This window comes from Prunus mume, linkage group LG5, assembly GCF_029339155.1.
Source record: "Prunus mume cultivar Tortuosa linkage group LG5, ASM2933915v1, whole genome shotgun sequence".
In the NCBI taxonomy this organism is placed as follows: domain Eukaryota; kingdom Viridiplantae; phylum Streptophyta; class Magnoliopsida; order Rosales; family Rosaceae; genus Prunus; species Prunus mume.
The window spans coordinates 4,592,732-4,607,678 of NC_142702.1; the positions used below are offsets into that span (position 1 = coordinate 4,592,732).

At 34.7% G+C, this 14,947-nt stretch overlaps 1 protein-coding gene across 1 annotated transcript; it reads left to right on the forward strand.

Moving 5' to 3' along the window:
• The first annotated feature begins 9,581 nt into the window (after positions 1 to 9,581).
• LOC103343402 (receptor-like protein EIX1) lies at positions 9,582 to 12,815 on the forward strand. Its single transcript, XM_016797040.2, is given in 3 exon segments — positions 9,582 to 10,200; positions 10,203 to 12,453; positions 12,558 to 12,815. Coding segments are annotated over 2 exon segments (2,835 nt in total). The 5' UTR covers positions 9,582 to 9,599; the 3' UTR covers positions 12,437 to 12,453; positions 12,558 to 12,815.
• Positions 12,816 to 14,947: the final 2,132 nt, after the last annotated feature.

Genomic DNA, 14,947 nt, shown 5'->3' on the forward strand with positions numbered 1-14,947 from the left:
CTTAGATCTCATCCATTAATTTCCCCAATATTCATTGATTTATCACTTGTTTACTTGGACCACCGAAATTTGTCTTCAATTATCTTTTTCCACATAGTGATATGAATAAGAGTCGGTTGTATGTTGTATAATTTTTTTCTTCTTTTTAGAAAATTTGGTATAATCCACTTTTGTATGTAATCGTAAGACCCCATGTAATATTAACCTAAATTATAGGGGCATTTCAAAATAGACTTGGTCAATAACCCAAGTGTTTTGAAAAGCTCTCGTATTATAGTGGTTGAATTAAAACCCAATTTTCATTTATTAGTATCAATAAATATATAGGTATTATATTAATATTGGGTTGAGTAGAGATATTTCCATATGTTTCACTTAAGTCAAGTCCACATTTACAAGAAGATATTTGTAACTCCCAGGGGGGATGAGATGCAAAGCCAATGGTTGAGTGGACATGGGAAGAGCCACCTTACCAAGTCAAGTTGAATCAATACCTGCAAGTTAGTAGGAGCACGCGTTGGAAGGCAAATCACCACATCATGAGTTATATGTGGATGTGCTAAGACTTACAGTCTTTTTGTTTGAGTAAGTCATCATGAGTTTGCATACGAAGACTTCAAAGTCTACTTGAAGATAGCTGTCCACAGCAAGCTCCTTGCCCAACGTTACAAATTACTAAGATGGAAGAATGTTCAATAGGATTTAATTAGGATAATTAGTTAATTTAAGGAATATCTCTTTTTCACATGTCATTTTTTTATTGATCAATGAAATATGTGTTTTCACAGATCCCGTATTTATTGTCTTAGTAATTTTATTTGCATCTAAAAAAAATTTATTTTAACCCTAAAAAAAAATATTACTCCATCTTGAAACGTTTCCCCTTAAACTTGTTTGCCACACTAATCACAAGGTATACTAGTAAATGTTTCAAGCCACCTAGGATAATTTTTACAAGCATTATTGTGGAGATAGCAAAATAGTGTTATTCCTATTACAGGAAATGTTTTCTCTTTGTAAATAATACATTCAAATGTATTTGAAATTGAACTACATATACGGGGTGGTTGTCCACATGGTATGGTATGAGAGCATCATTGAGCTATGTCATTGTTCAGCAAAACAGTATGCTATGTCACTGAACGTACACAATTCTTTTTATATTAAAAAAACTAACCCAAAATTTAAAAAATAGTACTTTTTATTTATTTATCGAAATTAAAAAATAGTAGTATGAACACTACATCTATGATCCTCCTTTTTCCAGCAAAAGAAATCTTAGTTGATCTTTCTTTGCAAACTCTTCATCATTTCTAATAAGTCTAATCGGACAGCCAACACCTATTTGATGTGTGAGTTACATATGGTTGTGGAGCCCTAAACGTCTTCGAAAATTCTACAGTGCGCAAGGTGTATCGATGCGCCATGAATTAAACCTAATGCGTACGTTGTATAGTTTTTTTCTTCTTCTTTTTAGAAAATTTGGTATAGTCCACTTCTGATCACATAAGTGACATTGGACCTATATCTAAGAGCTCTTTTTTGTAAATTATAACTAGAGAGTTCTCCTCATTACAGGTTACAAGATGCCACCCTAGATTCTTATTTTTTGTTGGACCCAACATCGACTCTTAAGTAGAAAAAACCTAAAGAAAGACAGAATTACTCCACCACCTCTGCTCTTTCATAGAATGGAGAAATCAAGACTGATATGGACGACCAACTCCACATCCACCTTTGAAAATCTAAACATAATCTTTTAAAAAAATCTTTGCAAAAAAATAAAAAAATAAAATACCCAACCCACCCCCAATCCCCCCTATCCCATGTCTCTGACGCACATCCCCTTCCCCCTCTTTGTATGCCTGTCTCTCTGTCTTCTCTCCCTCTCTCTCATCTGGGTTGGGCATGGTGAGAAAAAAAAATCTGAATGCATCTCACTACCCAACCCAACTGAGAATTGGTCATCGTCTTCAGAATCTCGCCCCTATTCCGGCTGAGAATTGCTCATCAACCAATCCATATGCATCCCACCACCCAAGCTCTCTTGCTTCACTGGGAGCGTGTTTTGCTCTTTAGGTTATTTATTTATTTATTTATTTTTCATTTTAGTTGTTGTTTATTTTTTTATTTTTTATTTATTAATAACCCTTATATTATAATTTATATCCAAGGGACACAATTTCCTTGGACCATAAGAGTCCAGAAGAATAGGACTGAGTACGTAATTCATACACTAATCATTTAATGAGCAACAAAACAAATCAAATCAAAGAATCCGAATGCAAAATGAAGGAAGCTACTCCAAAACTCTATGATCAGATAAATATACTTAAATGTTTCGTGAACATCACTATAATACGAGAAACTTTAGTGTGTAATCATAAGACCCCCATATAATATTAACCTAAATTATAGGGGCATTTCAAAATAGACTTGGTCAATAACCAAAGTGTTTTGAAAAACTCCCGTACTATAGTTGTTGAATAAAAACCCAATTTTCATTTATTATTATCAATAAATATATAGGTATTATATTAATATTGGGTAGAGATGTTTCCATATGTTTCACTTAAAGTCAAGTCCACATTAACCCTCACGGGTTGGCCCAGTGGTAAGGGCGTTTCCCAGGCCCTATGTAAACTGGAGATCCTGGGTTCGATTCCTGCCGTTGGTGAATCAAGCGATGAGGGCCAGGGACGGGGTGAAATTCCCTATAGCCTCTCCGGGTCCCGGAAGGGGTGGATGGCCGTGGCTTGCCACCAGCTGTCCCCCTTTTTAAGGAAAAAAAAAAAGTCAAGTCCACATTTGCAAGATGATATTTGTAGCTTGTGCCTGGGGGGATGGGATGCAAAGCCAATGGTTGAGTGGACACGGGAAGGCACCTTACCAAGTTAAGCCGAGTACCTGCAAGTTAGTTGGGCCACGCGTTAGAATTCAAATCACCATATTAAGTCTAAGTCAATAGTTGCATTGAAAGGCAAATCACTATATCAAGTCTAAGTCACAAGTCTTCGATCTCATCCATTAATTTCCCCAATATTCATTGATTTATTACTTGTTTACATGGACCGCTTTCTTCAATTATCTTTTTCCACATAGTGACATGAATAAGAGTAGTTTGAACGTTGTACAGTTTTTTTCTTCGTCTTTTTAGAAAATTTGGTATAGTCCAATTCTGATGACATAAGTGAAATTGAACCTATATCTAAGAGCTCCTTTTTGTAAATTATAACTAGAGAGTTCTCCTCATTATAGGTTACAAGATGCCACCCTAGATTCTTATTTTTTGTTGAACCCACCCTCGACTCTTAAGTAGAAAACCTAAACTTTGTATAACATTTATGAATAATAAATAAATCAAAAATCAAAATAACAGGGAGATAAGAAGCAAAACCCTTCAAAGAACGAACAATGGGAACCAAAAAAACACATGCATACAATTGACAAAAATCAATTTGGTTGCTGTTGTGAATTAAAGTAGTGGAATATTAATTTAAGTATTGTGATCATCATTCATTTCATCCATGCCATCATAATTAATTTGGTTTCGGTAATTGTTATTCCTGCATCTTACTTTTTAGCTCGTGCATCATAATTAATTTGGTTTCTGTAAGTTCTGATTACCTCCATAATAAAGAGATTCGAATCCAAAGTATTAAGAATTTTCTTTAGCAAGTGATTTGTATTCTTATTTGTAAGAACTTAGAGTTATGCCTTGACATTTTAGTCTCAGTGTGATTTCCATAACATTGGGGAAACAAAAAAAAAACATGATACAATTGTTAAAAATCAATTTGGTTGCTGTTGAGAATTAAAGTAGTGGAATATTAATTTAAGTATTGTGATCATCATTCATTTCATCCAAGCCATTATAATTAAAAATAAAAATAAAATACCCAGTCCACCCCCAATCTCCCCTGTCATGGGTCTTTGATGCACCTCCGCTTCCCCCTTTTTGTGCCCATCTCTCTATCTTCTCTCCCTCTCTCTCATATGGGTTGGGTAAGGTGACAAAAAAAATCCAGATGCATCTCACTACCCAACCTGACTGAGAATTGGTCATCGTCTTTAGCATCTCGCCCCTATTCCGACTGAGAATTGCTCATCAACCAATCCATATGGACCTCACCACCCAAGCTCTCTTGCTTCAGTGGGAGAGTGTTTTGCTCCTTATTTTTAGTTTTTTCATTTTAGTTGTTGTTTAATTTTTAAACTTGTTTTTTTAATAACCCTTAAATTATAATTTATATCCAATGGTGGGTGACCATAATTTCCTTGGACCACAGGAATCCAGAAGAACGGGACTGAGTAATTCATATACTAATCATTTAACGAGCAACAAAACAAATCAAATCAAAGAATCCGAATGCAAAATGAAGGAAGTTGCTCCGAAACTCTATGATCAAATTTCCAACGAGAAACTTTCATGTGTTGTAAGACCCCATGTAATATTAACCTAAATTATAGGAGCATTTCAAAGTAGACTTGGTCAATAACCAAAGTGTTTTGAAACACTCTTGTATTATAGTTGTTGAATAAAAACCCAATTTTCATTTATTAGTATCAATAAATATATAGGTATTATATTAATATTGGATAGAGATATTTCCATATATTTCACTAAAAGTCAAGTCCACATTTGTAAGAAGATATTTGTAACTTGTGTCTAGGGGGATGGGACGCAAAGCCAATGGTTGAGTGGACACGGGAAGGCACCTTACCAAGTCAAGCCGAGTTAATACCTGCAAGTTGGGGCATGCTTTGGAAGACAAATCACCATATTAAGTCTAAGTCAATGGTTGTGTTAAAAGGCAAATCACCATATCAAGTCTAAGTCACAAGTCTTCGCTCTCATCCATTAATTTCCCTAATATTCATTGATTTATTACTTGTTTACTTGGACCACTGACAAATTTTTCTTCAATTATCTTTTTCCACATAGTGACATGAATAAGAGTCGGTTGTACGTTGTACAGTTTTTTTCTTCTTCTTTTTAGAAAATTTGGTATAGTCCAATTTTGATGACATAAGTGAAATTGAACCTATATCTAAGAGCTCCTTTCCAAGAAAAACCAGCTCCTTTCAAAGAAAAACCATAAAAATGGCAAAATAAAGTAATTGAGCAATTAAAAAAGCAAAAGGATAAAAAAAAAATTTACCGTTTCTTGATGTTTGAGTTATATGTGGATGTGCTAAGACTTACAGTCTTTTTGTTTGAGTAAGTCATCATGAGTTTGCATACGAAGACTTCAAAGTCTACTTGAAGATAGCTGTCCACAGCAAGCTCCTTGCCCAACGTTGCAAATTACTAAGATGGACCAATGCTCAATATGATTTAATTAGGATAATTAGTTGATTTAAGGAATACCTCTTTTTCACGTGTTATTTTTTTATTGACCGGTGAAATATGTGTTTCCATAGATCCCGCATTGATTGTCTTAGTAATTTCCTTTGCATCTAAAGAAAATTTATTTAACCCTAAAAAAAATGTCCCTCTTGAGACGTTTCCTCTTAAACATGTTTGCCACACTAATCACAAGGTATACTAGTAAATGTTTCAAACCACCTAGGATAATTTTTTCAAGCATTATTGTGGAGGTAGCAAAATAGTATTATTCCTGTTACAAGAAATATTTTTCCTTTCTGAATGATACATTCAAATGTATTTAAAATTGAATCTACATATACGGGTGGTTGTCCACATGGCATGGTATGAGAGCATCATTGAGCTATGTCACTATACAGCAAAACAGTATGCCATGTGAACGTACACAATTCTTTTTATATTAAAAAATTAACCAAAATTTTAAAAATAGTAATGCGTTCTTCCTTTTCTCCTATATATATCTGATGCAAGCTAGCATATATGGAGAAACACGGAGACAACCATATCTCAATATGTACTTGCAGTGTTTTTTCTTTCCAGGAACAATTAATCATTATTGTCTTAGATACGTCTGTTGAGATTTTAAATTACCCAATTCACCTAAATACCAATTTCACCTTCTCTTCTTTTGACTTGTAAGTCTACTTTTCTTTGTAGTGTATTTGAGACAAGAAAAAGACGAGCCCATATTTGACTAAAACAATTAAGTCATCACTTGTCTACTTCCATCATGAAGAGGGTTTTTTTTTCCTTTAATTGTTTTTTCCCACAGACTGGTGTATTGACTGAGAAAGAGTCTGGAGTACGTTCTATAACTAGAGGATTTCGTAAGATTAACTCCTCATTGAATGTTACAGCACACAAGCGCACACCCTGCATACTGAAGGTGAAAGATCTACACTTTGGAAGCCCCCCTCCCCCTCCCCTACATTATTTAGGGAAAAAAAAAAAGAAAAGGAAAAAGTATAAAATGAGGGGAACAAGAACCAAAGCTACTATTTCTTTTTTGGGTATACAAGTGATAGTCTCTGAACTCATTAAACTAATGTAATTTACACAGAAAGGGATTTGAACTTCGGTGTAAGGGGTAAGCTCACCGTCCTATCCAATTAGCCTAACCCACATTTGCAGATGTATACAAATACAATGATATAGTCCAAACTACTCTAAATCTAAACTACTATATTACTTTCCTTTTATAGTCAATATATATGACTTTTGCCGTTCAAACTAATTATGTCTTACCTACAACCCATTATTTTATTTTATTTATAAATAAAACCCAATTTTTATAAGTAAAACCCAATGATTGGATTTGACTCATCAATTTACCTAATTAAACTTAAAAATCTGATTTATTGTACTTTTTTTAGATTAAAAAAAATTAATTATGGATAATTAATCTACCTGTACAATCTCGGCAAATTCTTATACCTACAAAATATAGGTAAATTGGTACCCTTTTTTAATTTTATAAATAACGTGCCTATTTTTTCATAACTAATGTACCTATTTATTTTATAGAACTAATTCAATAGTAACGTTTTTTTTAAAATATAGAAATAATGTACCTATTTTCTTATAATTAATGTACCTTTTTTCTTTAAAAATATTTACGTATTTTATATATAGATAATTTACCCTGATTGAGAATTGCTCATCGTCTTCAGAATCTCGCCCCTATTCTGACTGAGAATTGCCCCTCAACCAATCAATATGCATCTCACCACCCTAGCTCTCTTTCATCACTGGGACCGTGTTTTGTTCTTTAGTTTTTTTTTTTTTTTGGTCATTTTAGTTGTTGTTTAATTTTTAAAGTTGTGTTTTATAATAACCATTATATTATCATTTATATCCAAGGGTGGGTAACCACAAATTCCTTGGACCACAGGAGTCCAGAAGAACGGGATCGAGTAATTCATATACTAATCACTTAACGAGCAACAAAACAAATCAAATCAAAGAATCCGAATGCAAAATGAAGGAAGCTGCTCTGAAACTCTATAATCAGATATTCAACACTAAATATACTTAAGTGTTTCGTGATCATCACTATAATAAGAGAAACTTTCGTGTGTAATTGTAAGACCCCATGTTTAACCTAAATTATAGGGGCATTTCAACATAGACTTTGTCAATAACCAAACTCTCATATTATAGTTGTTGAATAAAAACCCAATATTCATGTATTAGTATCAATAAATATACAGGTATTATATTAATATTAGGTTGAGTAGAGATATTTCCATATGTTTCACTTAAGTCAAGTTCACATTTGCAAGAAAATATTTGTAACTTGTGCCCAAGGGATGGGATGCAAAGCCATTGATTGAGTGGACACGGGAAGGCACCTTACCAAGTCAAGTCAAGTCAATACCTGCAAGTTAGTTGGAGCACGCATTGAAGGGCAAATCACCATATCAAGTCTAAGTCACAAGTCTTCATTTATCTTTTTCCACGTAGGGACATGAATTAAAGTGGTGAGTCTCTCTTCCTTTTGTTCACTTTTCAGTCTCTCAAGTCAATACCTGCAAGTTAGTTGGAGCACGCGTCCTTCATATTCACTGTTCAGTCTTTCATTTGAAAACACACAATTGCACACTTTCCAAAGAGATTCCCAAGCAGCTTATTGGCCTTTCGAGTGCGAGGAAATTAGCAAGTGGAAAAACAATTTTCTGGAGCTTTGTCTCTACGACCAGTTGGCTTTTCAAAGAAAGAAAAAACATAAAAATGGTAAAATAAAGTAATTGAGCAATTAAAAAAGGAAAAGGAAAAAAAAGAAATTACCGTTTGTTGACGTTTGAGTTAAATGCGGATGTGCAAAGACTTAAAAGTCTAGTTTACACTCAAGTATGTAGACTTAACAGTCTTTTTGTGGAACCAAAAAATTGAAAAGACTTTATAGTCTTTTTGTGTGAGTCAGTCATCATGAGTTTGCATACGAAGACTTCAAAGTCTACTTGATGATAGCCGTCCACAGCAAGCTCCCTGCCCAACGTTATAAATTACTAAGATGGACAAATGCTCAATAAAATTTAATTAGGATAATTAGTTGATTTAAGGAATATCTCTTTTTCACGTGTCATTTTTTATTGACCAGAGAAATATGTGTATCCGCAGATCCTGCATTGATTGTCTTAGTAATTTCCTTTGCATCTGAAAAAAAATTATTTAACCCTGAAAAAAAAATATTACTCCATCTTGAAATGTTTCCCCTTAAACTTGTTTGCCACACTAATCACAAGGTATACTAGTAAACGTTTCAAACCACCTAGGATAATTTTTTGGGAGATTAACTATTATACCTAATATAAGAGCTCAAATTATAAAAAAACCTATATGAAATGGATTTTAGAACATACCCAAAGCCCATTTACAACATAACAAAAAGGCTTTTAACTTCTTTTAAATTACAACACTGTCATTGATTTCTTAAAACAAATCCAATCCAAAAACCTCATAAAAAAGCAAAGTAATTTAATAATCAAAATTAAATTCAATAGATCCGACTGTCATTTTTTGGGTTTATTTATAAAAATTAAATGGTGTGGGGTTTATTTATAATTTTAGTGTTAAGAATGGGTAAATATCTCTAATTTTTTCAAGCATTATTGTAGAGATAGCAATATAGTGCTATTCCCGTGACAAAAAATTATTTTTCCTTTTGAATGATACATTCATATGTATATGAAATTGAACCTACATATACAGGGTGGTTGTCCACATGGCATGGTATGAGAGCATCATTGAGCTATGTCACTATTCAGCAAAACAGTATGTTGTGTCACCGAGCGTACACAATTCTTTTTATATTAAAAAATTAACCAAAATTTTAAAAATAGTATTTTTATTTTATTGAAATTAAAAAATAGTAGTATGAACACTACATCTATTATCCTCCTTTTTCCAGCAAAAGAAATCTTAGTAGATCTTTCTCTGCAAACTCTTCATCATTTATAACTAGTCTAATCGGACAGCCAACACCTACTTGACGTGTGAGTTACATATAGCTGTGGAGACTTAAAAGTCTTTGAAAATTCTACAGTGCTCCAGGTGCATCAATGCGCCATGAATGTGTGGCACTATTTTAGCTAAACCGTGTTTTTCTTTGTAAAAGCTTTCTTCCTTTTTTCCTATATATATCTGATGCAAGCTAGCATATATCAATATACACTTGCAGTGTTTTTGCATGTGCTTTTGATCAATTAACATGAAGGACGACGGAAGGTGCTTGAAACTCTTTCTTGCATTATCGATCCTTTTCCTACAAAACGTAAAAGGAGGAGAAGTTGGCCACAGCCATAGCCACAGCCTCAGAGATGCTAAAGTGACAGTGAGGTGCATAGAGAGGGAAAGGCAAGCACTACTTGCATTCAAACGTGGCCTGGTGGATGAGTTCAATCATCTCTCTTCTTGGGGTTCAGAAGCCGAAAAACAAGATTGTTGCAGATGGGAAGGAGTCTATTGTAGCAACCAAACTGGCCATGTGATTCAACTTGATCTTGGATATTCTTTCCAAGGTAAGATGATTAGTCCTAAACTGATTGAGTTGCAGCATTTACAATATTTGGACCTTGTAGCAATTGATTTCAATGGGAGCCAAATTCCAGATTTCATTGGTTCTCTAACCAATCTAAGAAACCTCAGTCTCAGTTCCTGTAATTTGGTTGGTCAAATTCCAAGTTCGTTTGGAAACCTCACTCAATTGCAATATCTCGACCTCAGCTATAATTATCAGCTTCAACCAGAAAATCTCAATTGGCTCGCTGCTCTTTCTTCTTTAACGCATTTGTTCCTAAGCGGAGCCAATCTCAGACTGTTTTCGATTGGCCAGAAGCAGTACTTAATAAGCTCCCTAAACTAGTAGAATTGAGATTGGTGAACTGCAGTCTTCCTCCTCCTCCTACTCCAATTCTTTCCACTACTCTTTACAAAACAAATTCTTCTACATCTCTTGAAAATGTTTATCTCTCTGATAACCATCTCACTTCGTCAATATTTCTTTGGTTGTCCAACTACAGTACAAGCCTTGTTTTTCTTGACCTCTCCTACAATAATCTAACTGGTTTCATTCCCGATTTCATTGGAAACATGAGCTCTCTTGTGCATCTGGATCTCTCTGACAACCAGATTGAAGGAGCGAATCCAAATTCGTTTACAAGGCTGTGTAATTTGCGAACATTGTGGCTTCAAACAAATCATCTGAGTGGACAATTATCTCAACTATTGCCTAGATGTGCTCAAAACTCATTAGAGGAATTGTACCTCAATGAGAATGTTCTTGCGGGGTCATTAAACAATCTTACAAGCTTCTCATCTTTGAAAGTCTTGTATCTTAATGCCAATCAATTAAGTGGAAAAATACCTGAAAGTATTGGGCAAATGTCGCAACTGGAGGACATCGATTTCAGCATAAACTCTTTGGAAGGGGTGGTTTCAGAAACTCATTTCTCAAAACTGTCCAAATTAAAATATTTGGATTTATCCTCTAACTCACTAGTTTTAAATTTCCATTCTGATTGGGTTCCTCCCTTCCAGTTGTCTGACATAAATTTGGCATCCTGCAAGGTCGGTCCTCTTTTCCCAAAATGGCTTCGAACTCAAAATGACTCTTCCCAGCTTGATATTTCAAATGCTGGAATTTCTGATGTCCTTCCAAGTTGGTTTTGGAGAAATTTTCGTCGCGCATACGTTATTAATCTCTCACAGAACCTAATCAGAGGAACATTTTCAAATTTGGTAGTGAAGTTTACAGAGCTAGCGTTAGATCCAAATTATCCCTTAACTCGACCACAAGCCTCACATCTGGATCTCTCTAATAATAACATTTCAGGGTCACTTTCTTTCCTATGTGACTGTCAATATATGATTTTAACATATGTTAATCTTTCAAGCAACAGTTTTTCTGGAGAACTTCCAGATTGCTGGAGCGATTTGGATACTCTAGTCATGCTTGATTTGAGTAACAACTCTATTTCCGGAAAAATTCCCATGACCATAGGCTCTTTATTTCAAATGCAAACTTTGAAATTGAGAAGCAACCGATTTGTTGGAGAATTGCCTTCATCGTTGAAGAACTGCACAAGTTTAGAAGTTATTGATGTGGGATATAATAAATTATCAGGACCAATACCTAAATGGTTAGGTGAGAGCTTCAAGAATTTGGCTATCCTGATGCTTTCCACTAATCACTTCAATGGAAGCATGCCCTCACAATTATGCCATCTAACACACATTCAAATTATGGATTTCTCCATGAACAACATCTCTGGAAGCATACCCAAATGCCTCAACAATTTGACTACTCTGGCTCAAAAAGGAAATTCAATTCTATCCAGCACACATACTTATTTTAGATTTACACATAGGCCTAGTTATCAAGAAAATTTTAATTATGAGGATGATGCAAGCTTCATATGGAAAGGAATAATGCGGACATACAAAAGCACTTTGGGCCTTGTGAAGAGAATTGATCTCTCAAGCAATAGATTAACAGGGGAGATTCCAAGTGAAATCACTCATCTTGTTGAGTTGGTTTCTTTAAACCTTTCAAGAAACAAGTTAACAGGTCAAATAACTCCAGAGATTGGAAACTTGCAGTCATTGGATTCTCTTGATTTGTCAAGAAACCAGATAGATGGAAGAATTCCGACAAGCCTTGCTCGGATAGATCGTCTTAGTTCCTTGGACTTGTCATATAACAACTTGTCTGGCAAAATACCAACAGGCACTCAGCTCCAAAGCTTTGATCCCCTTGATTATGCTGAAAATCCTCTACTCTGTGGACCTCCACTTAAAAAGATGTGTGCTGATCAAAATGAGCCAACTGACTTGAGCAATGAAGAGGATAAGGATGAGTTTATAACACTGGGATTTTACATCAGTATGGGGATTGGGTTTGTTGCTGGATTTTGGGGAGTTTGCGGCACTTTGATATTCAACAGGCCATGGAGATACGCATACTTCAAGTTCTTGAATGATTTAAATGATTGGCTTTATGTGAGGACAGCTTTGATCAAGCGGCAACTAAAGCTAGCATATGCTTAATGGATAAGCTCGCGGAGGTAATCTCTCTCTCATCATTAATTTCGTTTTATAATTATTTTCTTATTGCAATTTTTCATTTATCCAAACTGACGGGTATTAATTTGTTTACTTTGATATTTAGCTGCAGCATCTAAATTAGGAGAAAAGTAGCTGTAGCTGAATGCCTCCTTTCAGTTCAAGTGTGGAAGATTGCCAGTAAGCGCACGCACAAGTATCTGGAGAAGAGTTTACAAGTTAATTTGGAGTGTTTAGTAGGAATAAATATGATTTATGTTGGTCTTAATTACTTGTCAGAACAATTAATTCGGAGTTCTCCGATTTATGTTTTTTATTTTATTGAGAGAAATAAACAGATCCATTCAAATCCAATCATAACAAAGGCAATTGTAATTATATATGAAGAACACAGCCCCAAAGGACGGTTCTTGCAAACAATAAACCATACAAATAAGCAAGACAATACAATTTAAGCAAGAACAATGAGCAAAACTCCACTGACATTTTAATCCAAGCTCACTCCGATTAATGTATTAATTCCAGCTATAGTCTTATTTTAATTAACTAAGCCAAAGCCAAAGCGGACATGATTTCAAATTACAATGTGTGGCTCTGTTTTGGTCATCTATTTGCAACATCTTCTCCTTGTAAATTGTTGGTCAGCTTCTCCTTGTAAATGTGTGGCTCTGTTTTGGTCATTCTTTCCTTTCATAATTCAACATCTTGTTATGGGCTCATGGTAGAAGATGCCTTTTTGTAAACAGACTTTTTGTATTTGGTCAGGTTTGCAATGCCCTATTTTGTGGATTTTAAGATTACTTGTGAGCTAAAATGCCTTGTACCAAAGTTTATGTATAAAATGTGTACAAAATCTTGTGTGTGGAGTACAAGCTTCCTGGAAAAGCAATCACAAGCATTTTCTCTCTTTTCAATTTGTAGAAATGTTCAAGTTCTTGCCCATTACTCGCAGATATATAGTATTGTGTAGCATAAAGGCTCCAACATATGCAATTCCATCAAGGCCTGCATGCCAATCACTGCTGTCTCTTGGATATTACAAACATTTGTAGAGCCATAATGAAAACTTGGTACCCTTTTTAAATTTTATAAATAACGTGCCTATTTTTTCATAAATAATGTACCTATTTATTTTATAGAACTAATTTCAATAGTAATGTTTCTATTTTTTTTTATAACGTATTTTATATAAGGGTAAAATACAGTAAACCCCCCAACCTATAGGGTCATTTACGAGTTCATACCCGATTCTAGGGACATTTACGAGTACATACGCAACGTCACGGAAAACCTACAATTTGCCCCCTCCGTTAGCCCAACTGAAGATAGCTGTCCACTTGAAAGCTCCTTGCCCAACGTTACAAATTACTAAGATGGACCAATGCTCAATATGATTTAATTAGGATAATTAGTTGATTTAAGGAATTCCTCTTTTTCACGTGTTATTTTTTTATTGACCGGTGAAATATGTGTTTCCATAGATCCCGCATTGATTGTCTTAGTAATTTCCTTTGCATCTAAAGAAAATTTATTTAACCCTAAAAAAAATGTTACTCCCTCTTGAGACGTTTCCTCTTAAACATGTTTGCCACACTAATCACAAGGTATACTAGTAAATGTTTCAAACCACCTAGGATAATTTTTTCAAGCATTATCGTGGAGGTAGCAAAATAGTATTATTCCTGTTACAAGAAATATTTTTCCTTTCTGAATGATACATTCAAATGTATTTAAAATTGAATCTACATATACAGGGTGGTTGTCCACATGGCATGGTATGAGAGCATCATTGAGCTATGTCACTATACAGCAAAACAGTATGCCATGTGAACGTACACAATTCTTTTTATATTAAAAAATTAACCAAAATTTTAAAAATAGTAATGCGTTCTTCCTTTTCTCCTATATATATATATCTGATGCAAGCTAGCATATATGGAGAAACACGGAGACAACCATATCTCAATATATACTTGCAGTGTTTTTGCATGTGCTTTTGATCAATTAACATGAAGGGCGACGGAAGGTGCTTGAAACTCTTTCTTGCATTATCGATCCTTTTCCTACAAAACGTAAAAGGAGGAGAAGTTGGCCACAGCCATAGCCACAGCCTCAGAGATGCTAAAGTGACAGTGAGGTGCATAGAGAGGGAAAGGCAAGCACTACTTACATTCAAACGTGGCCTGGTGGATGAGTTCAATCATCTCTCTTCTTGGGGTTCAGAAGCCGAAAAACGAGATTGTTGCAGATGGGAAGGAGTCCATTGTAGCAACCAAACTGGCCATGTGATTCAACTTGATCTTGGATATTCTTTCCCTGATGAGATGTTTCAACCTGATTTTGGATATTCTTTCCAAGGTAAGATGATTAGTCCTAAATTGATTGAGTTGCAACATTTACAATATTTGGACCGTGTAGCAATTGATTTCAATGGGAGCCAAATTCCAGATTTCATTGGTTCTCTAACCAATCTAAGATACCTCAGTCTCCATTACT